Below are 24,452 nucleotides of genomic sequence, written 5' to 3' on the forward strand. Positions count from 1 at the left end.
GGTGGGCGGGTAATTGTTATTCATGAGGGAAGGCCACGCCCCCGCGAGGCGCGCGTAGCCAATGGGAGAACCACTGCCAGCTCGGCTTGTTTGCTATATATACACACACACATACACAACACAAGGGAGTCCGTTCGACGTGTCCGGAGTTGACCGTCCAATAGGAGAGCTGACCCTTGTGACAAACAACCCTGAGAGCCAATCGAACGAGAAGGCTCAAGCGACGGGGTGGGACGAAGCCACTGCCACACATGACCAAGTACCCGCCCTGGTAGGCGGGCACTCTCTCAGGCTGACCAATGAGAAAGAGGAAGCTTTTGACGGACAGTTGTGTCGACCAATGGAACGGGGAGCCAGCGCGCCGGCTGTTCCTTCAAGTCGCTGGCCCAGCAGTCCCGCCCGGGCGCTCCGCGGTGGTAGCGGGGACGGGCGACCAGCCTGGGCATCGGGGACCCAGCGTACCTGCACCACTCACGCCTTGCCCGGAGTCCGTCGGGGGATTGGGCAGAAGGGCTGACCGAAGGGGCCCGCCACCCTGTCGGGCCTTGGGCTCCAAAGGGAAAGCCCCCCTGCTGCCCCGGCCACTGGAGCCCTCGGCGTTCAGGCCATGAGGAGCAGCCCCAGCGGGACGTCAGCGCCGAGGGAAGAAGAGAGTCCCGCCCGCTGAGAGGTTTTACGGGCTGGACGGTGACCCCCGAGCAGCGGGGAAGCCGCCCGGCCTGTTTCTCCACCGCCAGCAGCTCCAGCTTGGCAGAAAGCGCGGATTCATGTTTATTCACCAGGCGGTAAAACCACTCCAGTTGTCCGGGATTATTTACCACAGCGTGAGGCTCAGCGCCCTCATTAATTAAGCAGGCGAGAAGAAAAGGGAGAAATTGAAGCACAGGGAAACTAAACTCCCACCACCACCACCCCCCTCCACCTTCCCCCTTTAAGGTCGCGCAGCGTAATTAGCGGCGGGGCCGGGAGCAACCCCTGCCCTCCCGGGGGCCGCGGTCTGGAGGTGGGCACCGGCTGGGCTGCGGTTCCGAATGGGGAGGACCCCTGACACATCCCAAATCCTCCCCCCACCCCCCCCCAACGCCTCCTCCTTCTCGCCCCTAAGCCACCACTTCGGGTCCGCTCCGCTGACGTCAGGGGAGTGCGGGTGAGGTGGGTGGGGGGGTAGGTGGGTTAGGTTGGGTGGGTGGGTGTGGGTGTGTGTGGGTGTCACGGGGCGGGACGTGTGCGCGCGCGCGTGTGTGTGTGTGAGTGAGTGAAGAGCAAGGGTGGGCGCGCATGCGCGGGTGGCCCGACGGTTGTGGGTTGGCTGGGGCCGAGGAGCGGGTGAGGCGGCGTTGGGGCCCAGAGGGCTCCCTCTCCTCACGTCCCTCCTGAGGGGGGAAAAGCAGGGTGCCTCGGCCCGGTCGGCGAGCCCCTAAGGGAGGGAAGGGGAGGGGAGGGGGCGGCCTGGCGGGGGTTGGGTGCGGTTGGTTAGGCGGGTGGTTTCTCCTCGGGGCCGGGGCGGGGGGGTTGATAGGGTGGGGGTGTGGGGCCGGGCTGTGGGGAGTGGCCGTTGCCCCGGGTTGGGGTGGGGGTGTGCGGGGTGGGAAGGTGAGGAGCAGGCCTTGGGGCTGGTGCCGCCTGCTGCCTGCCCTCCCCTCGTCCCTCACGGGCTTTGTGCTGCCGCTTCTTGTCGCTAACGGAGACTTCCCTTTACTGGAGTGCAGGGTCACTTGTGAGGAATTGCCTTCCCCGGAGCCTGGAGCTGGTTTTTTGGGGTTTTTTGTGGCCTAGCAAGGAGCGGTTTCCTTTGCCAAGCTGTTGGCATCTTCTTGCCTGGATTCAGTCATTCCCAAAGGAATGGAGGAATGCAGCTGATAAGTCCTTAACCACTCGGTGCTCCCACAGGCAGCACCAGAAGCCGGCTTCATCTTCTCCAGTTTGGCACTCTGGGGGAAGGGGGAAGGTGTTTTTTTTTTTTGTTACCTGCTCTGGGTACCTTTTTAGTGGCACTAGAGACCAAAGGAGATGGAAGAAAAGGAGCGATGTGATAAATTCCAGCAGTTACCTAGACACTAAGTGGATTGATCTCTTTTGACTTTTTTTTTTTCTGGGGGGGAAGGGGAAAGTATTACATTTTATGGGGTATGAGAGGAAGGAGGGAAAATATGTTGCAGATCTTTATGTGGTTTTTAAAACCAGCCATCAGAGGCAATTACTGAGTAAACTGAAACACAAGAGGAGGGTTTGTGAGCTGGAAGCAGCGCTAGCCTGCAGAAGAACAGGGCAGTGGGCTGCTGTTGTGACTGTGGAGGAAGAAACTTCAGCCTTCTGCCTTTCTCACCACCTACTCTCCATCCACTCTATGCGAAAATGAGTTGCGTGCCATGGAAAGGTGACAAGACCAAATCGGAATCACCAGAGCCACTCCAGCAACCACCACTGCATATTTACCATGAGAAGCAGCGTAGGGAACTGTGTGCTCTCCATGCCCTCAACAATGTCTTCCAGGACAGCAACGCCTTCACTAGGGAAACTCTACAGGAGATTTTTCAGAGGTAGGATACTCTCTGTGCTGGCATTAGCTTCCCCTTGTCCTCTTTGGCTCAGGAATTTTCAGATTTCATTTGAGGGGAAAAATAGAGCAAAGGGTGTTCAGAGTGTGCCACTGCTTTGAACAGAATGTAACTTTCCTTTAAAATCACTCTCCCCATTTTTTTTCCTCCAGAAATTATCTTTTTGCTTCTTTCTTAAACTATTCTGACTGCCAGTTCTGTGTCCAAGGGCTTCATTGCAGATGCTGTCATGTGGCTGGACTGCTGTCTTCTCCCCCACCCACTTAATGCATCTTCTCCCCATCTTCTGTATTTTTGACCCTGCCTTATGTAGCAATGTTATCTTGATGTTATTAATGGATTTTGGGATTGCCTCGGGAGAGTGAAAATAGCAGAAATGGCAAAATGTTTTGTCATAAGAACTTTCTGTTTTAGTACTGCTACACTTCTAAGCTTTTTTGAAATTAGCTTTGCCAAGTGAATGACTCCTTGTTCAGTTGGTTAAGTGAATTTTTTCAAATATTATGTTGGGTTTTTTTTCCATGCACCAAGACCTTTTGTGCTCTCTCAAACTGGAATTAATTTTGGTAGCTAGATCCCCATATTCTGTGGGGATCTAATGCTAAATGTTCCCAGAAGCTTCAGATAATAGATGTGTTTTTGAGTTTTACTGGGATAAATGTAAATTGTTAATGTGGCCTGTACAATAGCTCATATTTTGCTCAGTGTTTATTTTATATTGTTTCAATGCTTTGTGGAAATTCTCCGTTTTGTGCCTTTGAAAATTCTGGTGACCTTTCATTGCTGAAACTAAGTAATCTAATAAGAAAAGAGGGTTACTCTGATACTCAGTATACAGATGTTGTAAATGTATAAGTGCTCCTTGTCAACTGCTTGTAACAGGTATTCAGCATCTTGTGCTTGTGACAGGTAGGCAGTCATGCCTCATGGCAGGGGTTGCACAGGTGCTGTTGGACACGGGGGTAGTAGTACCCTGTGCTGATGAGCTGTATGCCTGTTGCTGTCCTGCAAACAAGCATATTTATGGTGCTGGTGTGTGACTCTAGCAAAAAAAAAAAAAAGTTATGGAATACAGCAAATACTGGGTTTAAATGCTGTTTATGATAAATAAAATTGTTGTTCAAGTGGAGCTGCACAGTAGGAGGTTCAAGGCACTCTTTGTCCAATGTAAAGACACTGTGGGTTTGTTTCAGACCAGCAACTGTCAGAATCTTAATCACAGATGGATTGCTATTGGCCTGAAGCAAACAAAGGCAGTTCATGTGGTAGAAGGAGTGTGATGATCTAATTAGTTGGCTTTCATTGGTTTTGATGAGGGAGAATTAATGTGAAGCATGATACCTCTCAAAAAGCTGTAATCTTAATCTTGTTGGATCTCTTGTTTTAGGAGGGAGAATTTGTCTTTGATTCCAGCCTGGTATTGTTCCATCCTAATATTTTAATCAAGATGCACATAGTGGTTCATCCCTGTGTAGAAATTCCTCTAGGAAATGGATGAGCTATGCTTAAGAATTTCCAGTGCCTCTGCATGTTGGTTGGGTTACTACTCGAGTCTAGCTCTTTGACTTGCCTTGAAGAGGTGTGGGTTTAGTTGTCCTCTGTACATTACTATTCCATATGTCTTTCCTGTGTCTAGGTGTATTCTGTGTGTTGATAAAGGACTGGTGGATATTTTAATAAGCTACAGTAATGTTTCAAGGTGTGATTTTTAAACTCGCTGTTGACAAGGTAACAAAATCACAAATAAGCTTAAGCTTTCCTTAGCTTTTTCCAAATCCCTTGACGAATGATTGAACCACATTGCTTAATCATTAGTTTGCCTTTTCCTGCATCCCATTGCGTAAGGCCAGGGTAGTCTGATGATTATCATCTCAAGTGTGTGCCAGAACTTGGTCTAATCTCTGGTTTTGTTGTCACTCTTCTCTCCTTTCCTTTAACACAAGAAATACGTTTTTTGATGTTTCTCTGGCCTTTGTGGCAGGAAGTATGATTGCATGTTCCGAGTGTTTTGTGGAGATACAAACAAAATCTCTTTGCTTCACTGGAGTCTGTGCATTGAAACCTGATAAGGAAAGACAGCTGTGTACAGGCAGCTTGGAGCCCATTGTGTCAAGACAAACATGTTGGTGAAAGTTTCTGACTTAGAAAGCTTCGGAGGATTACTACCTGGATTTCTGTGCAGCTTTGTCAGTCTTCCTTAGCTTATTGCCTAGATAAAACAAAAACAACTTTGGGCTGGTGATTTAATTACTTATCAGGACAGAGTCCTTCAGTCCCCTATTTAAGTGTGTGTGAGTAGGGATGATTCTTGATTAAAGTTTGTTCATTAGGTACCAGTTCTTCGCATGTGTCACCTCTGCTGCCCACTTAATCTAATTTCTGTGACTCTGAAAGTTACAGGAAGGAACAAAGATAAATGTGTTCTTTCAGCTCTCAAATAAGCTTCTCTCTGGAAAACAGTGCCTCAAGAGGGTGATTCTGCAGCCCAAAGGGTGCTCTCTGTTAATTGTAGGGTTGTTGGCTCCCTGACACTCAAAAGAGTTAATAGGTTGATGCAGTGATCTTGAGGAAGTGTAGCCAATTAGTCTTGCTTTAAGGAGATGCTGGAAGAGCTGTGACAAGCTACAGTCACATCTTTGTGATGAGTGAAATACAGCAGAGCTTTGGAGCCTGGAAATGATGATTCTCTGAAAGTATAACTTTCAGAGCCTTGCTTATAACAGTTCATCAGTGGTATTAATAGATTCTCCTATTACCATGTTGTTTTGGACTCTTCCCCTTTCTGTAGGTTGTTCTGTTGTAGTCTGCTGCACTGCAAGAAAACTAATAAATGATGCAAAATGCTACCTGTCCATAGCCTCTCTGGCTTTGGTTGGTCTGAAAGAAGAACTTCCTCTGTCAAGAGGAGGAATGCAGAAGGGCTGAGGGATTTTCATTGGATGAAATGTGTCTGCAGAACTTGAGCTGCACTAAAGGCTGAGCAAGAAACATGCAGAAACATCAGGAGTTTTGGGGAATGGAGTTGATGTGAGGGAGGGGCAGGTGAAACATGGATATGAAACATCTGAACTCTGAACCAGCAGTACTAACAGAGCCCTTACCAATCAAAAAAGCAACTCATCACAGCAGAACTGATCCCAGGCTTGACTGTCTTTGGATTGTCATTGCATGACCTTGCTCTTCTCTGCTTCCAGTTTCCCCCTGTGCTTGCTCTTCCAGTTGTTGAAGCCTGTCTGTCATCTTCATAATAATTCACCCCCTTGTTTTTTTCCCCTCCTTACTAGATTTCTTGTGGGGGAACTATAAAACAATAAAAGTGTCTGTCTGGGTTCTTTTGCTGCTTGTGCTCATATTTTATACCTCATATCCATTATCTGCTTTTGTGTCAAGACTGTCTTATGTTTTTGTGTGTAACATGATGGACTGCAATTCTGGATTTTTAAATGCTATAGTAATCCAAGTGAGGTCTAGGCAAGCTTGTGAACTAAAGCTAAAGATATTTGTTTGAAACAAGGTTAGCTGCTTAGTTATCTACAGAAACAGATTTATCTTTTTTATCTTATAGCAATGACAGTGCTTTAGAAAGCTCACAAGCTCAAATATCTTCTCAGCTTTGTGTCTCAATACTTCTTTCATCCACCTTGGGGTAGGGGAGCTGGGGGAGAAAATTCTTTTTTGCAGCCAGCCTGCCTGCCTCTTGCTGTTTAGTCTTTAAGACTGGTATTGACTGCTGAACTATTGAAACTGTGATAAATGTTGTTGTAAATGGTAAACTGGCATTTACTCCAACCATGAATTGTGGAAAAAAATAATTGAAACACCCTTCAGAAGTACCAGTTCAAGGTGTGTCTGGGGGGAAAGCTTCCTGTTTTGCGGTCTCTTTCACATCAAAGCTAGGATCTTTGGATGCTTTTTACATCAAAATTATTTTTAATGCATTATTTAGGCTTCTCAGCCCCTTTGTTGAGTCCAGGAGGGAGTGGAATAGAATCATGGAATGCTTTGTATTGCAAGAGACTTCTTATGTTGAACACAAAAACCCTGAAAATGGGCTTCCGAGATAAAAGCAGAAGTGTGGAATACAGATGCTGTCTAGAGCAGCTTCCTGTTCTGTTTGCAGGCTGTCTCCCAACACCATGGTGACGCCCCACAAGAAGAGCATGCTGGGGAATGGGAACTATGATGTTAATGTGATCATGGCAGCACTTCAGACCAAAGGCTACGAGGCGGTTTGGTGGGACAAGCGCAGGTACTGAGAAGTCATGGAATTCCAGAGATGGATGCTGCTTGTAAAAACGAGAAAGAGATGAAAAGAGCCAGAATGTAGTTTTATTGCTGTCTTGTTTTGTGTGCTTTTCCAGGGATGTTAACGTCATTGCCCTGTCTAATGTGATGGGCTTCATCATGAACCTGCCCTCCAGCCTCTGCTGGGGCCCCTTGAAGCTCCCCCTCAAGCGACAGCACTGGATCTGTGTCCGGGAGGTGGGAGGCACGTACTACAACCTCGACTCCAAACTCAAGGTGCCCGAGTGGATTGGAGGTGAAAGCGAGCTCAGGTAGGATTTCTTTTTGTATCCTGTTCCTCTGCAAACCCTTCCTTATTGAAGGTGAGGAATCTGTAACTTAGCTGTTGAAACTGTGGTTGACCTTCAGTAGCAAAGATTGCTACTGAAGTAGCAATAAAGTTCTTGTCTCTGCTTAGATTTATGCCCTGTTTGTGGGAAACCAGGGAAATCCTTTTGCCAGAGGTGACCCCTGTAAACTCAGAATCCTGAATTTTCTCTTATATAGCTGGCTCTGTCACCAGTGATGAAGGTGAAGGCCGAGTCTAATGTTAGTGACAATTGCAACCAGGTGTATTCTGCCTCACCTTCTCCTCTGATGTGAGAGTATCAGTATCTCTTTGCCTCTTCAGTAGTGATCTCTGTGTGCATGTGCCCAGCAAAAGGCTTTCCCAGATAGAAGTGCAGCCTTATTCCCAACAACAGTGAAAGTTCCTTGCTGAGAGTCACCCTCCTACATAAGTGTACCATGTGCTTCTGGCTTGACTCCCTTCTTCAATTGTAACAAGAGATGCTTATTGTAATTACTTTGTAAAATCTCACCTGCTCTCAGCTGCTGTTCAGCTTCTGCTCCATCATGTTCTAAAGCCTGCTAGCAGCTTTGTTGCCTCATCTTGTAGTGAGATGGGGATTACACATGAGCAGTATTTGCAGAGTCTACCATGCTGTTTAAGTCTTGCTTAAGTCAATGTCAGCCTCTTGTGATCTGGGATAAAGTAATGCAGTTCTGGAACTACTGAGCAAAGCTTCTGGTGGATTCTATCCTGCATGTGTTCTTCTTCATCCATAGATGAGGGCTTCCAGTCTAAGGAATTTTGGAAATCTGTGCTGAAAGATAGCAGAGGAAGCACTGATTTCATAGTTACTGGAGATAATCAGAGTTTGATATTAGAAGAAGCTTATGGGCAGAAAGGGGCTACAGAGCCCTCTGGTCAAATGACCAGACTTCATCTACAGCCTGCCATAAGGACATCCAAATGATGATTGTTTTTTTTCCAAAAGTGTTCCTGATTTGTTGAAATTCTTTTAGAATTTGGTGGGATTCTTGATCCCAGAGTCCAAATAAACTGAACTGGGTTTTAATTCTGTATTTGTCACCTTGGAAAAACGCAAAGTGGTATCTCCGTAGATGTCTCTGCTGAGGTTAAAATCCTACTCATCTGATTCTGCAGTAACTTGCTGGGTTAGAGATGTGTTGAATAAAGTTTAATAGTTCTGGGTGGTGGTGGTTTTTTTGTTGGGTTTTTTTGGGGGTTTTTTTGTCAAAAAATAACAAAAGATGGCATGTGTGGGTTTTCCATCCATTTCTTGTTACATTTGCTGGGTTAGTTGCCTTTACTTACGGTAGAAGGCCACAGAGTTCTACATTCAGTAGCACTTATTTCTGTTTCTCTTCACAATAGGAAATTCTTGAAACAACAGCTGAGAGGAAAGAACTGTGAACTCCTGCTGGTGGTGCCAGAGGAGGTGGAAGCACATCAGAGCTGGAGAGCTGATGTGTGACCCAGACCAACTCTGCCCTCCCACCTACAGTTCTTCCCCTTTACTCAACTCTGACATTCTGAAACCCGGATAGCGGTGCCCTGACTCTCCTCACCTGGAACTTCCTTCGTTAGGCTCTTCTCTTCCTTCCTTGGTGCAATAGGGCAACAGTGTAGGACATTGGGGGTGGTGGGTGGGGAAGAACTGAGGGCAGAGCAGAGGAAACTGGAAGGCAGTCACTTTAATTGCAAAGGTGGGTGAGCTGCTTGCCCTTCAGCTCACTAGAAGGTGTTGTGCTCTTTGAAACTGGGCTTTGGGATGAGGGTGTCCAGAAGCCTCTGGCCTCCCTTTCCACACATCGTGGTCAAGGCTCTGTGTGGTGGGACACTGCCCTCCCAAGTCACTTCCTCCAAAACAAGTCGTCATGAAGACGGCTGCAACTCCTAAGGGTCTCTCAGGACACTCTCAAACACTAGGAATGGTACGGTGCTCAGCAAAGCCCTCTGCTTCTTAGGGATGGTTTGTGCCAGGAATGAGAAAACAATGATGAAAACATCATCTTTCAAGAAATTCTTCGGGTAGCAAAAGGATTCTTCCGCAGTGTCTCCAGGGATTTATGTATGTTCTGAGCAGTTGTTCAGCAGCATGTGGCTGGCCAAGGCAATGTGGAAAAAGCAAATGCGAGCCAGTTGAGAAGTATCAGGTTTCTGGAGTGGAGAGAAGCAGTAGTCTGCTTGGGTTTCTTTGTGCTATGTTGGGTTTGTTGTTGGTTTTTTACCTTTAGAATCTGGTTTGGTTTTTTGCATGGGGCTGCTGGGATACAGGAATAAAACTTAAGGGGTTTGGAGAGGAATTCATTCCCTTTTACTTCCCTCTTTCTAGAAGTGTAGCCCACAGTCATGAACACCATGTGAAATGTCCCAGAAAGAGGTAAAGTTACAAAGCAAAAATAGCTGAGGAGGGAAGCTTTTGTAATTGTCAGTTTTTTTCCCTTTTTATAGTTACTAGTTGGTAATGTGGGAGATACAGGGGGCCCACCAGAGCCTTGGAGCATTACAGAGACCCTGGCCTGGTAATTGAACCAACCTATTTTACAGCATTAGCCAACAAACATTCCATTAACAGATTAATTGCTTTTTCCTCCCCTCCCTTCCGTGGGGAAAAGTGACTAGACATGGAGACACTAAGGAATCCCCAGTCACTGGGGTAAGCTGTAGCTCAGTCATGCCTTCCACAGCAGGAGGAGGAAACACTGAATTTTGGAGACCGTTGTGTTCAGCTCTTCCTGGCTGAGCTGCTGCTTGATTCCCTCCTTTCCATATGGCATGGTCTCCATTCAACTGCAGTCTCCGGGATGTGACGGAGCTTGAAGGATCCCCCTCTTCTGTGCAGGCAGCCTCATTAGTGGTGTTAAGAGCTTGTGAAGGGAGGGGCTGCAACTACCTTTTCTCTGATATTTTTCTCTCAAGAGCTCCGCAAATGCATGAGCGGGTGCTCGTAGCTGAGAGACCACCACACTCACACCTTCCTAACAGAACAGAAGCTGTGTGATGATGTTCACCCACCCCCAGATGCCTGGCAAGCACCGTGTTGCAGTCTTCTGAGCACAGCCTCCCACAGCCAAGGGCGATCTGCACTTCAGTTTTAAAGACCCAATGTTTCGACAGAAAGTCCAATTTCGTAATACATTCCAGTGACCAATACCAGCTGGTGGACTTTTTAAACACTTTACAGGCAGGATGTGCAGCCTGCAGCTGTCCTGCTCATGACTTGAAGCCATTTCTTCAAGAGGGGGAAGAAAAATAAAAATCTCAACAGCAATGTTTTCTATGCTGATCAAAGTCGCACTTTGGAGAAACCCTGTTTGCATGGAAACTGCAAGCCAACAGAGCAGTGCACAATATGCAAAGATGTTTTAAAATATTTTGGGGCTACTTTCCACTCCCTGTGTGTCAGCACTTCTCCCGTGGAGGAGGGGTAACAGTGTGATCCAGCTGCTCAGGTAAAGGGAAGGTGTAGGATCACACCCGCGGGGAGGCAAGGGGAGGAGAGCCTGTCCAGTCCCACTGATTGGGAGTGGGGGAAGCCCCTGTTTGTTTTCTTGCTTGTTTGGTTTTGTTAGAGCCTGGTCTTGGGTTTGTTTACAGAGATGTATTTTGGTTAACCAAATATTAAAAATGGAAAAAAAAATTTATTTCCATATAAATGTCCTATCACTTCTGTATGTTCAGCTCAATTGTTCTGTAACAAAGTATGTAAAGGAAAAATAAAATTTTTTTTCTTTGGTTATAAAACAAAAGTTATGAGCTTCAATTATCAGTCAGTGGTGCTGAGGTGGGAGCATCTGAGCGCTCCCACATGCCACATGGAGCTTCCTCAGCCACCTGAAGGTGACAAAGCCATGTCTGTCCCCCTGTGCATTAAATGGAAGGGTCTCCATTCACAAAGCCACCAACAGCTCTGGAAAAACTGAGCCTTCCTAAAGGACATCTATTAAAACCACACTGCTCAGGTCGGATTTATTTAATATTCAATACAAAAAAATACGCAGCCGGCATCCCAAGGTCTACTTTATGAGGCAGAGGACCGGCGCAGATGTGATCGTCTTGAACCCAGCCTGCTGCTCCCTCACTACTCACACACACACACGCACACACACACACACGCAGAGTTGCAGTGAAAGTGTTTTTGCACGCACGTCTTCCCGGAGAGCATTCTCCATCTCCATGGCTCCTTGCACCCCTCCTTCCTTGGCTTCACCCATGGGGAAGGTCCCTCCTCCTATCACCAGTGTCCTTTGGCTCCCAGTGAGCCCGCAGAGGGTTTGTTTTGTTTGGCCACCACCTGCCCTGTGTCCCGGGGGGGGGTGGCTGGGGAGGGGTGGGCACAAGGAGTCTGGAAGAGTAACTCCCCCCAGTTCAAGTCTGTGAGGGGCTATGGTGCACTGATTGGATAAAAGGAGAGAATCGAGACTTCTGCGGAGGGGGAGGAGGCAGACAGGAGCCACTGTCAGGTCCAGAGGGGGGGCTTCTTTCCCCCCGTCCCCCCCCCCACATAATGAACAGGTCAATGTCCCAAAGGAAAACAAAAACAAACAGAAAAAAACCGAACAACCGAAAAAACATGAAATAAAATAAAATGCCCTGACCCAACAAATCAACAGTTCGGCATGTCATCATCTCAAGGTCTTCCCACATGATATGAATCCAAGGTAGCTCCCACAAATTAGATTTTTCCTGACAGTGGTGGCAGGGCCCCTGGCATTCCCCCTGAGAGCCCCGTGTTGGGTCCAAGGAGGATCTGGAAGGTAAAAAGGTCAGCTTAGGGTCTGTGAGGACACAGCATGGCTGCCTGGCACCTCCCTCCCCTCCCACAGCCACTCGGCAGAACACTGAAAGTACCAGCAATACGAGCTGCAATACCAGAAGGTGTTGCAGTATCAGTTATTCCCCTGCTACAACATCCAAGTTTAGTGCTCAGCCCTACCGAATGCACGTGGGGCAGGCTTGGAGGTTGCTGGGTTAGGCTCATGTGTGCTCCCTGCATTTTGGCCCAGCGAAAGCTGGGTGGTGTTTGCCACTGCCTTGTTACTGGGAATCAGCAAGATCATCCCCTTGGAACATCCAACCAGAGCTCCTGGTGAGATGAACCATAATTTATAACAAATGAAAATCTTTCTCTTCCCTGGGCTCCTCCAACAGCTGGTAACAAGGAGGAGGTGTGGGCCCCCCAAGCTGACACTGGAGAGCGAGCCTGGAAGCCCTCCAGCAGAGAGAGCTGGAATGCTCCCGTCTCACCTGTCGCTGCTGCAGCTGCTGCTGTTGCTCCATCTGCAGTTTTTCAGTTTCAAAGACAACAGGAAGAACCAAAATCATGAAGGAGGTGGTCCCGATCCACAGAGCTGCCCTGGAGAACCTGTGGAGAAGAAAGCACATTAGGAATACGAACCGGTGCTTTAGCTGCTGCCTGCAGGCATGAGCTGGTCTCTTCCCGTGCCTCAGACAAAAGCGTCCGCCCCGAGTTCCGCCCCCGAGCCGGCCCATCCACAGCACCTTTCCCCGCCCTCCCCAGCCGACTTTGCCCGCGCCGGCCAGAAATAATGAGGGGGCCCACGCCGTTCCCCTCTTCGCTACCCCCGGCCAAAGCCGCAGAGGGAGCGGGCGGAGCCACCCCGCACCCGCCAGGACTCGCTCCCGAGGGTCTCCCACTCGACCCGGCCCATCCCGCCGCGTCCTCACCTGTACATCTTCTGCGCTACCGTCAGCGAGAGCTCGAAAGTGGCTCCGGCCGCCGAGCGGACGCTCTCGGGAAACATCTCCGTTAGCCCCCACAGCCGCTCCGCCAGCGTCTCGTCCAGCTACGGGGACAAGTACCGCCTCAGGCCTGACCGGCCTTGAGCCGCCCGCCGGGGTCACCCTGCCCTCCCGATCCGCCCGGCCCGGCCCACCCCGCCGCCGGCCCGACCGCTACCTCCTCGTCGTCCTCTTCCTCCTCCAGTTCGTCCTCCAGCTCCTCGGCCTTGCCCGAGACGCCTTTGGGCAGCAGCTCCTCCGGAGAGAGGGACTCAGCGGCCGCCATCACCACAAGCCAGGGACGGAGGGGGTGGCGCGGAAGCGGAAAGGCGGCAGCAGCGCCGCCGGGAAGGGGGCGGGGCACTGGCGGGGCCGGCTGCAGGGGAGGCAGCGGCTCCTTGCGGCCGGGAGGAGCTCCTGCCGCTTCCCTCCGCGAGTCCCGGTACCCCCCGGTACCCTCCGGCTTCCTCTCGGTTCCCCCCCGCCGGCAGCATGACCCTTTGCGTAATAAACAGCCGAAGAATCCGGTTTTTCAATGTAAATGTTTATGTATATAAGCTGTAAAACCCCGGAGAACAATCCTGCCGGCCAAAGGCGAGCGGTGACGCTGTACAACCCCCGTACAGTTTCCCCCTGGGCCATACATCTGGAGGGATTTCAGAGGTTGCCCCGTGTTTCAAGCACAAGAGGCAAGACAGTCCCCCCTGGAGGCAGATTTTCTCCACCAGCCTCTCAGGCTGCATTAGGAAAGAGGGGACCAGGCACTGGGCTGCGGGGTGGGAATGTGGCAAGGCAAAGCGGTCTGAGAAACAACGTGAGCTTTAATTAATAGAGTCATGGCACCGAGCCAGCTGATACGTGATACCTGCAGCAACACCTAATGCTGAAGGCACCTGGTCACTTAAAATAAAATCCCATAACATGGTCCCATAAAATAAAGTACCTACACACAGTACCGGCACGGCCAGGAGACCCTGGCCAGCCCCAGCTGAAGCTCAGGGCTTCCCACCCCCCCCAGCCTCCAATCTCCTCCTTTTCTTCATTTCCTCCTCCGACTGTGGTGCTTCAGTTCCTCCAGCTCCTTCTCCATCAGGTGCGACTCAGCTGTGGTCTCCGAGAGCTGAAACACACATTGGATAGATAGTGAGAAGGGTGAGCTACTTCTTGAACCTCCCCCTGGGGCTAACACCGAATCAGCCACTTGGACAGGTATGGCAGGATGCAAAGGCTCCTGAGAGGACTCCAAGGTGGCTCTCCCCCCAGAGAAGCATCTCATATTGCAGAAGAGCAAGCATCCAGGTGTTTCTGCCTCGGCAGCTTCTCTGATTTTATGTCACAACCTGAGAATACAAGTGTCTCCTATTTCACTGGAAACATCTTGAGATTTTAAGTGTGAAAGCTGTGGTGTCTGGGTAAGGCTAAATTTTGGGTCGTTTAGGCCCTGGAAATCTTTTCAGGATTCACAGGTTTATGCATCATATAGATGTTACACCACTTGTCACAGCAGAAGGAAGCTCTCATTTCCTGTGACCAAAAAGGGTGGCTGTAGCTTGGTTTCACAGTTAGGGCAGAGATCAGAGTAGCAAGAAAAATGCCATATGAAAGTAGCAAGAAAAATGCACAGAAAAGGGAGACATGGCACTCTCAGAGACTCTTTAATCCAGCCAGGGTGTTCTCTACAGTCAAGCTCTGCTGCAGGAGACCTTCCCCTCTTCTTGCAGAGGAGATCAGACTTGCTCTGCCATTACAGCTGTCTTGCAAAGCAGAGAGAGGGGGGTGCAGTGAGAACAGATTTGGTCCCAGCACCCTTTGCTGGGGCATTTCTGCCACTGCAGGCAGGTGGAGGTTGGGCAGAGGCTCACCATGTCCAGCAGTATGTCCACCTTCAGTCGAAGGAGGTTATTTTCCTCCTCTAGCTGCTGGTTGCGTTTGCGCAAGCGCTGCATTTCCTTACGTTCCCCCGTGAAGTTTCCTGATTCTGGAAAGAAAGAGAAAGGTCAAAACACAGATTGTCAGCCAACCGTGGCTACTTCAGACCAAAGCATGCTAAGCTGCACTCTACCTGCCACCCACTGGCCATTTTCAAACTTCAGGCTCTGGCCAGCGAGGTTCATGGTGGGGATGCCATACTCCAGGCCCAGCTCAACATCACGGGTTGATCTATCCAGCTGCAGGGAGAAGATCAGACTCAGTGTTTGACAGAAACTCAAATCCAGCCCCTGCTCTCCCATTTCTAAGCAACCAGAGTTCCAATGGAAGCTGCTGATCCCACTGGCTCTGTAGCCTGATACCCTCCTTTAGCCATGTACTGATGTGGCAGAGGACTGTCTCTTTTTGCTACTGTGCCCACCCAAACATAAACTCACCCCCCTGGGTTTAAACACCATTGGAAACAAGTTTTAGGTGAAACTGTTCTGGGCAGGTGAGGTGATGATAGGACAACAGGCGATGGATTTAGACTATATATTAGGAAGGCTTTTTTACAATGAGGTTGGTGGTACACTGGGACAGGCTGCCCAGAGAGGTGGTAAAAGCCCCATCTCTGGGAACATTCTGGACCAGGTTGGTCAGGGCCCTAAGCAACCTCATGAAGTTGAAGATATCACTGCAAGGGGGTTGGACTAAATGGCTTTTAAAGGCCCCTTCCAACTCAAACCATTCTGTGATGCTCCTGCCCCAAGCTATTTTATTTTTACCTTCTTACCTGGTGTCTGTCCATCAACCTGCAGCAGCGGTGCTGCTCGGGCAAAGAGGCAGGGCTGGGAGTTTTTGTAAGAGGTTGTAAGTGCTCACACCAGAAGCCACTCATCCCCGGCCACCGAGCAAGCATTCCCTTCAGGACTCACCATGTGCAGGTTGGAGAGAGAGGAGCATTTCCTGGGGGGAGTCTTCTTCGGGCTGAAAGTGTTGCCGAAGAGAGGCATGGCTGGGGGGATGGGGTGCTCCCGAGGGCCTGGCCCTGCTCCCCGAGGTGGGGCAGCCCCTGAAGCACCGAGGCGATGAGACGGGAAGGCCGCCTGGGTGCGGAGGGGGTTTCCCTCTCCTGGCACCCGCTTCTCACCTCACAGCAGACTCCACTTTTCCTCACGCCGCGCACCCCGGCCTGTTAGGAAGGGTCACAGGGCAGGGGGGGTTGAAGGGGGGAGGGAGTTAGGAGGGGAGAAGCGGGGAGAGCGTTCCCTCTCCCCACGGGCCGCCACCGGGATGGCCCCTTCGCCCTCTGTTTCCCTCCCGCCATCTCCCCCCTCTCCCCCGGAGTGGTACGGTCAGCCCCGCGGTGCGGGGGCGGCTAGGCCAGCCTGTTCCACCGGCGGAGTGGGGGGGTGCGGGGGGATGAGAGCACCTCTCCAGGCAGCCGCTCCCGTTGCCGCTGCTCCCCCGTCCCTCCGGGCGCCGGTGGGCTCAGCCGTAGCCGCCGCCCGCCCCGGCAGCGGTTTGCGGCCGTTGCGTTGCCATGGAGACGACGGGGGCGGGAATGGGGTTTAACGGGGCTGCCGGGATGAGGTGGCGGCTGCCGGGAAGCGGGAGGGATGGCTGCTGGGATGTGCCGCGGGACCGCCGCTCCGGGAGCCGGGCAGGGAGGCCGCGGCGGAGGGCCTGGCCGAAGGGATGCCCGCTACGGCCCCCGAGGCTGCGGCGGAGGAGGAGGTGGGCCGGAGATGGGGCTCTTCCCGTGGTCGGGCTGCAGCAAACGAGATGTGGTGCCTGGTGATTCCTTAAGCCTTCTCTAAACTGCTTCAGCTGGGTGAAAGGCTTCCTGAGAGTTACCTATTTATTTGTTTGGTTTTGCAGATAAACAACCAAGGGAGAGGATATCTCTTCCTGTTATAAATTAGAGGTCCTAAAAATTGACCAGGACACGCCAATTAAAAAAAAACAATTAGAATTTATTAGCAAGCGACAACAAGCAAAAACAGCGCTGGGTGCTTGGGAGTCTCTGCTCCGACAAGACAGCACAACTTCCTTAAAGTTTCTTAGGTATTTATAGTCCTTTATGGCCGTGTGAGCCCCTTGTTGCTGGGAAAGCTCGAAATCTGTTGAGGATACTAATTCTTCTTGAGCAGACACAGCCGAAAATACTAATTCTTCTTATACAGACACATCTTGTGTTTGGTTAACCCCTTTCTACACTAATTCTTCTTATGCAACCACAGCCTGTGTTTTGGTTAACCCCTTTCAACAAAGGTTGTCTATAGGAACGTTTAAACATGATTACACAGCATTTTGTCACAACACACTTTTTCTCTCTAAAGTACATTCTGCAGTTAACATCCTTATCTTCTTTCACTACTTCTATCTTGCCTTTATAAGTAAATACACTAAAATTTTTCTACTTAGGTTAAATGAGCAAACATTATATGTAAGTTATTACAATTTGTCACAGTCACAGAATGTTTTTGGCACATAACTTTGCGGTTAATGCTTATATTTTATAAACAAAGTTACATAGGTTAAATGAACAAATATAACTTAATATGTAAATTATTACACTCCTTTGGGAACACGGAAGAAGGACTGGGGTTAAACTGGTTGAAACAGTCTCTAAAACACAGTAATGTTACCTCAGTGCCCAGTGATGGATGAGGGTATCTCCCCTACTCATACGTACAGAATCATGGACTGGTTTGGGTTGGAAGGGACCTTAAAGGTCATCTGGCTCCAAGTAGATCAGATTGCTCAAAGCCTCATCCAACCTGGCCTTGAATGCTCCCAGGGAGGGGGCAAAACACTTCCAGGAGGGAGCAAAATGTAGAGAGAAGAGGAAGCTGTTCTTTAATAAATAAACTGTCCCCTAAAACAGTCCCGGTGTCCTCATTTTTGTGGATGTTACAAACGCCTCCCTTCTCAGCACGTTGTGAGATAATTTTAGTTTTATTGTGTTGCTTTCTGGATTCTATTTCACAGGAGGTGGCTTTGGTAGTTGGTTTGGATAATATTTTGAAAGAATGGCAAGGATATACACCACATATCACCACTATTTTTTATATCAGAGAGGCAAAACACCACTCTTTTTCTAAATTTTAAAATACTTCTCCAGTCTGTAATTGAACAAGAGCAGTTTATGTCAGAGGAGGTTTAGATTGGATATTTGTAAAAAATTCCTCACTGAAAGGCTTTTCAGGCACTAGAAGAGGCTGCCCAGGGAAGTGGTGGAGTCGCCATCCCTGGAGGTATTTAAAGGCCGTGTAGATGGGGTGCTCAGGGACATGGTTTAGGGGTGGACTTGGCAGTACTGGGTTAATGGTTGATGATCTTAAAGGTCTTTTCCAACCAAAATGATCCTATGATTCTAATTTAGTGAACTGAAATTACTTGTTTCACTGTTAGAAGAACTTCCATTGAGGAATCTGTGACACTTTACAAAAAATATGTTGACTTAGTGTGGAAAAGGGAAAGGAAAGGGGGGAAGACAATAAAAAGGTACTTTGGGGCACTGGGCTGAATGGTAGAGGGTTCAGGAGTGCAGGTGGTGTTTTGCTCAGTTCCTTCAGTGGTAGGGAATGCTGAAAGGAACAGAAAAGCACCCCTGATCAACACGTGGCTGAAGTTTGAATTTTGGGTTCTTTGATACGGGGGTGTTTACATGGCAGTGGACCTGCTGGTGAGAGATGGAGTGGAAGTCTCCACAAAGGGGAAAAGGATTCTTGGCCAGGAGTTGGCAGGAGTCTACTGAGAGAGCTTTAAACTGAGTTTGAAGGGGGGAGAGGATAAAACCAGGCCCACTGGAGATGAGCCTAGGGGTGGCATGGCAATGCTGGGGGTGAAACTGATGGCCCAGCTCAAGTGCATCTACAGCAATGCACACAGCTTGAGCAACAGGCAGGAGGATCTGGAAGGTATAGTGCAGCAAGACAGCTGTGATACAGTCACCATCACAGAAACACGGTGGGATGACTGGAATGCTGCAATGGGTGGCTCTTCAGGAAGGATACACAGGGGAGGGAGACAGTGGGGTGGCTCTGTGTTAGGGAGTATTTTGATTGTATAGAGCTGGATGAAGGGAAGGGAAAGGGAGAAGAAATGTAGAAAGAAATGTGGGAAGAAATGAGGAAGCAAAAGGGAAAGGGAAAGGAAGAAGGGGAAACAGAGTTAAAAGATAGGAAAGAAAAGGGGAAGGATCATAAAAATGAAAAAAGAAATGAGAGAGAGAAGGGAAGGGAAGGGAAGGGAAGGGAAGGGAAGGGAAGGGAAGGGAAGGGAAGGGAAGGGAAGGAAGGGAAGGGAAGGGAAGGGAAGGGAAGGGAAGGGAAGGGAAGGGAAGGGAAGGGAAGGGAAGGGAAGGGAAGGGAAGGGAAGGGAAGGGAAGAATTTCCAAATGCTCGAGACTGCATAGCTCCAGTTGAGAGAAGCATCTCCATGTGATGCTCAAAGACACATATGTTTCCTTTAGAGATACTTCAGGGGTTTGTTGCTGAAGGTAGAGGGGAGGAGGAAAGAAATGTTAAGAATGTCTGGTCAGGATGTTTCCTGCCTGTAACACAGGGATAGTAATGGTTACTTTCCTAGGAGAAGCCTGTATTTCACAGCACAGTTGTGGTCTTGAAATCTCCTTGCACTAAGCAGGATTAGTATTGTAGTGACACATTATAATTATTGTAAAACTAAGCTGTCTGGTTTATCCAGGATCTCACAGTTATTCTCCATCCAAGACAATCCCTGACAGCTTCTTTCTCTGACAGCAGGAAAAGGCCACTGCCTTGGCCTGTAAGGTGAATGCATAACTCTGTGTGCCCAGCTGCTGTGTGCACAGATGATAGCATCTATGTGAAGAGTTTTACACTTGCCAGAGCTTGTGAATGAGAGTACAGAAAGCTACTCCAGGAGTTCGAGAGCAAGAAAAAGAGGTTCAGTGTTTGATTTCTTGGTGCGGTTTGCTTCAGGAATCTTTCTTCCTCTGCACGGTTTTACTAAATTTTATTTCTTGCCAGATTTGATTCCCTAAAAAAAATGCTGTGGAATTTTCTCACTGCACCAACCTCCCCAGCTCTCCTAGCAGTAGTTTTTTTGTGGTTATTTCTCCACTTATATCAGGTAGGTACTGAGACAAGAGGAAACCTTTGCTGTTTCTAGCATTGCCTCTCAATAGATTGCATCATCCTCCTGCTAAAAGAGTATTTTGATTTATGATTTTACACAATGTTAGAAGCATTATGGTGTAGCACTGTGCATCCCTCTGTGCCTGCTGCTTTGCAGGGAAGTGAATACCTGGTGTATGCTCTCTCCTCCAGTACAATAATTAGAGGATAACTCCCTTAGGATCTGCAAAAGCTCATTAAACAGTGACAAACCTGCATATTGTGGTCACTGGGCATGGAAGCTGTAGCTTTTTATGAACAGATCTTTGAGAATGCTGGTGGAAGGCTGAGAGAGTGATAGGATGGAAACTGGGCTGAAGCACATGACAATGTGGAAATTTTGGAACAGACTCAAGCTGTTCTTGGTAGCCTCATTTGGAGCACCTTCTTTGACTTTTTTAGTTCACAAGCGATACAGAACCTATAGCTGAGATGGTTTCAGAGCAGCTTTTAACTCCGTAGTGTTTCTCTTCTCCTTTTTCATATACACTATGGGATTATTATTGTTCTCTGTTATATCGATAATTACAGGGAAACCTCACTGACTGGTGAATTCAATAGGCTTGCTCTAGGCTTATCGTGGTGTCAGAGAGAATATTTATTGTAATTATTGCAGCTTGAAACTTGCTACATTGACTGCTGGACTAAATGAGGCTGAATTTAAAACATATACAGTCTTTCTTTTTTTTTTTTTTTTTAATATTGAAATTAATTCCATGCCCAAATAATTTCTTCAGCAGTGAGTTAATTCCTTTCGCCTCAGTGCTCTGCAGTTAATGATGTCCCTTCTTTTAGTATCCTAACTCCCCTGCAAAGAATTTTGCTTTTCTCCTGCTTGACTGTACCAGATTCCACCACCAGGAGGCCCTCGTTAAAGCACATATAGCCACGCGAAGAAAACATAAGGAAATGAGATGGAGACACTCGTCACTACAGGAGTAACCTGAAACTAATATTTATCCTATAAATAGAGATTTTTTTTAATTCTGTGAAGGCATCTATTCATTAAGTCTTGCAGGAATCCTAATGCCCAACCATTAGTTTTACCAAAATTTGAGGATGCTGGGTTGACATGGGTGCTATCCCTGCATTGGATCACCAAGTGAAACCCAGGAAAGTTGATGCCACTGTCTTCTGGTTAGTGTAGCCCTTAATGCAGAAAGTAAAAGAATTAAATGGGGGAAAAGCACTGTTTTGATTTCTAGTCACTCACGTCTGCCCTCTATTTTTCACCCAAGGAATCACCCAATTTACCTCTGCCTTTGCATTTTTACTTATTCCTGGGTTCTTAAATTTCTTTCTCTTTTTCCCAGCAGGCTTTTATTGTCATCTTAAAGTTCTAAATATCTGCACTAACATTCTGTCTGTTTTCTCTTGCTAACACGACCTTCTTTAAAGAAACGGGGAAGAAGAAATGTTTTGATGCTGTGATGTTGGCTGTAAGATTTACAGACATCTGAAGAGGTTTTCCAGTTGTTATTCAGCATTCTTGTCACACTGTTGACCCTAAAGAGTTTAAGCAAATAGACAGGTAGTTCAGCCACTTACACACTCTGGAAAGAATCCATTGCTTCCTGACAGAGTTTGGCAGGAGGTTGTCCTTGGAGACAGGGAGACTGGAAGTTCAGAGGATACATTCAGGATACATCCACACAAAAGGAAAACCTTCTTTTAAGCTCTATGTCATTTAGTTCCTGTCATCTGGCTACTCTCTGGTTGATTCCATGTATTTCTTTGCATCCTTACTTTCACAGTCATCTGCTTCTGTGGATTGCTGAAATGTCCTTTGCAGGAGATGCTGAAACATTAAACTTCCAGTCTGCAGGTTCCCGATGAGTGGATGCAGGGGGGATATACCAGGGAAAAGGTCACTCTCCATGGGTTTGTTTCTTGTGCTCTGTTGTAACCCTCCCCATCTGCCTGCTGCTGGAGACAAGATGTTAGGACTTGGGGCTGAGTTGCTGTGGTATTTGTATGAGAGAGCAAACAGGGGCCTGCATTCAGAATCCCCTCTGAAGCTTATTTTATCTCATGTCTTAGATGACCATCAACTGCGCTTTTTCTGTAGAAAGAAGTGATACTGCATCATAAGAAAACATGAAGCTTAGTGTGAATAACACACTATGAAGATGTAAGGAAAGTGCTAAATATTCCTTTCTCTTCCACGTTCTTCCACTGTTCCTTTTTTCTCTCCACTTAGGCACACTACCAACCCCGAGAAGCTACATTAACTGGGACTGTTCACGTAATCATACAAGTTAGAAGGAACCTCTGGAGATGATCGAGTCCAACCCCCCTCCCAAGCAGGATCACCTAGGACAGGTCACACAGAAATGTGTCCAGATAGGTCTTGAAAGTTTCTAGAGAAGAAGACTCCACAGCCTCTCTGGGCAGCCTGTTCCAGTAGTCCATCACCCTTATATTAAAAAATTTTTTCTTCATTCTGGGGTGGAACTTCCTGTGTTACAGTTTATGTTCATTGCCCCTCGTCCTACCACAGGGCACTGCTAAAAAGAGACTGGCCCCTTCTTCTTAACATCCACCCTTCAGATATTTATAGACATTAACAAGATCCCCTTTCAGTCTTCTCTTCTCCAGACTAAACACACCCAGGTCTCTCAGCCTTTCCACATAAAAAAATGTTCCTGTCTTCTGATCATCCTAATAGCCCTTCATTGGACTCTCTCTAGTATATCCCTGTCTCTCTTGAACAGGGAAGCCCAGAACTGAACACAATACTCCAGATGTGGTCTCATGAGGGCAGAGCAGAGAGGAAGGAGAACCTCTCCTGATCTTCTGGACACCCTTCTTAATGCACCCCAGGATACTATTGGCCTTCTTGGCCACAAGGGCACAATACTGTCCCATGGGTAACTTGTTATCCATCAGGATTCCAAGGTCCTTCTCCATGGAGCTGCTTTCCAACAGGTCCACCTCTGATCTTCACTGGTGCATGGTTTTATTCCTCCCCAGGTGCAGGACTCTACACTCATTCTTGTTGAACCTCGTTAGGTTCCCCTAGAACTATCCCTATGGCTTCCCCCCTACTCAGCTCTCCAGTCTTTCCAGATCACAGTGAATGGCTGCACAGCCTTCCAGTGCATCAGCCAATCCTCCCAGTTTCATATCACCAGCAACCTTGCTGAAGATACCTTCAGATACCCTCACCCAAGGTCATTGATGAAGATGATGAATAAGACTGGACACTGGGGAAGACCAGTAGTTACAGATCTCCAAACTATTCCCATTTGGAATCAGAACTACTTGAGATGAACAATCTGCAACCAAAGGGAAGGAAGAGTCACCAGAACACTGATATAAGCAGTTCTCCTTAGTCCCTGCTAATCTAAATAGGAGTATAGTAATCTAATAGGAGTGTAGTAACCAAACCAGATCAAGAATGCCTTGATCTGCAGGACTTACTCTATCCTGATTCTTTCTGTTAGAATTTTTTTTCTTTCTGTGCCTGTGGATGGACTCTTTTCAAAGGCAAAAATTGGAAATAATGTGGGCTTTAGATGATGTGGTGTCTGCAGTGGCAGAAAAATGGACTTTGTGACCCAGAAAGTCCTTTCCAGGCCTGGGTATGTGCTGCAGGCTCATATGCAGATAAGGTGGCTTTTTGGGATTTTAGGGAATGTGGATGGCTGCTCACCCATGACATGAGCAAGCCTGGAGTAAAAGCTATTGAGGGACACCAGATTTAGAATCCATTCCTCCAAGACCTGCAAAAGCTACCTGTACTTCCAGCAGTAAATGATAGATCTGATTGTTTTCAATCTCCTGTCTTAGTCCTGTGTTGTTTCCTGGGGCAGCAAGGGGTGAAAACATGAGATACAGTAGGACCAGGCAGAAGGTGGTCTTCATAACAAAAGAGTTATAATATAAAGAGCTGCATGGTGTCAGTGTGTTCAATATCAACAAAGCAGCATCTTCACTGATTCTCAAGGGAAAAGGGGCTGTGAAAACAAACATTTTGAATTTTCATTGAATACCCAAGCAAAATGAGCCCTGTGGAGGGTGCTCTCTCTGCATAAACATGGATCTAAGTCTTGGATTCTAAACTTATGAACTGTGATTTTCATTCCGCCTCCCTTCCTCAGATTCCTTCATGATGACAAGCAGTCTAGAGAAGACTGTACACGAATGTAAGATAAAAATATGTTCACAAGGATGTGCAGCCAGCAAGTGGATGTGTCACAGAAGCTCAGGCTTCCATTAAAAGTATCCATTGCTGACTGCTTCATCTTGCTCCTGTTACTCAGAAGTTAGCTGGCTGGGATTTTTTTATAAATCTGCCTGATGACAGGAGTTTTTCTTTAACTATTCAGAAAGAATTCCTCAAAATTATCAAAAGTCTATTCATTTTCTAAGTTTGCTGGAAAGGGATTCTTCCTTGTGGCAGGCAACAGGCAACACACACTGTCTCTGTTGTGCTCTGCAGCCAAGATACAGCAGACATTTCCTTTAGAAAAGAAGTAA

The 24,452-nt window shown here is 47.9% G+C and overlaps 3 protein-coding genes across 9 annotated transcripts; 1 reads left to right on the forward strand and 2 right to left on the reverse strand.

The window, feature by feature from the left end:
• The first annotated feature begins 373 nt into the window (after positions 1-373).
• JOSD1 (Josephin domain containing 1) lies at positions 374-10,884 on the forward strand. 5 transcript variants are annotated; one of them, XM_030447694.1, is made up of 5 exons: positions 374-1,152; positions 1,710-2,540; positions 6,679-6,807; positions 6,920-7,114; positions 8,524-10,884. In XM_030447694.1, the coding sequence occupies exons 2-5, from the start codon at positions 2,356-2,358 to the stop codon at positions 8,621-8,623; spliced, it is 609 nt and encodes a 202-aa protein (XP_030303554.1). In that variant the 5' UTR covers positions 374-1,152; positions 1,710-2,355; the 3' UTR covers positions 8,624-10,884. The 5 variants fall into 5 exon arrangements, with proteins under 5 accessions (XP_030303554.1, XP_030303563.1, XP_030303579.1 ...); XM_030447703.1 differs by having other exon boundaries at positions 374-1,147; positions 8,524-10,880; XM_030447719.1 differs by having other exon boundaries at positions 374-1,117; positions 8,524-10,880.
• A 211-nt stretch (positions 10,885-11,095) lies between these two features.
• TOMM22 (translocase of outer mitochondrial membrane 22) lies at positions 11,096-13,228 on the reverse strand. Its single transcript, XM_030447732.1, has 4 exons — positions 13,073-13,228; positions 12,841-12,959; positions 12,400-12,517; positions 11,096-11,902 (listed from the first exon to the last, which is right to left on the reverse strand). The coding sequence occupies exons 1-4, from the start codon at positions 13,178-13,180 to the stop codon at positions 11,828-11,830; spliced, it is 420 nt and encodes a 139-aa protein (XP_030303592.1). The 5' UTR covers positions 13,181-13,228; the 3' UTR covers positions 11,096-11,827.
• A 202-nt stretch (positions 13,229-13,430) lies between these two features.
• CBY1 (chibby family member 1, beta catenin antagonist) lies at positions 13,431-16,321 on the reverse strand. 3 transcript variants are annotated; one of them, XM_030456591.1, is made up of 5 exons: positions 16,238-16,321; positions 15,741-15,997; positions 14,957-15,062; positions 14,757-14,872; positions 13,431-14,014 (listed from the first exon to the last, which is right to left on the reverse strand). In XM_030456591.1, exons 2-5 carry the CDS (start codon positions 15,816-15,818, stop codon positions 13,934-13,936), a joined length of 381 nt encoding a protein of 126 aa, XP_030312451.1. In that variant the 5' UTR covers positions 15,819-15,997; positions 16,238-16,321; the 3' UTR covers positions 13,431-13,933. The 3 variants fall into 3 exon arrangements, with proteins under 3 accessions (XP_030312451.1, XP_030312458.1, XP_008494377.1); XM_030456598.1 differs by lacking the exon at positions 16,238-16,321 and having other exon boundaries at positions 15,741-15,877; positions 15,956-16,064; XM_008496155.2 differs by lacking the exon at positions 16,238-16,321 and having other exon boundaries at positions 15,741-16,064.
• Positions 16,322-24,452: the final 8,131 nt, after the last annotated feature.

Source organism: Calypte anna, chromosome 1, assembly GCF_003957555.1.
Source record: "Calypte anna isolate BGI_N300 chromosome 1, bCalAnn1_v1.p, whole genome shotgun sequence".
Lineage (NCBI taxonomy): Eukaryota > Metazoa > Chordata > Aves > Apodiformes > Trochilidae > Calypte > Calypte anna.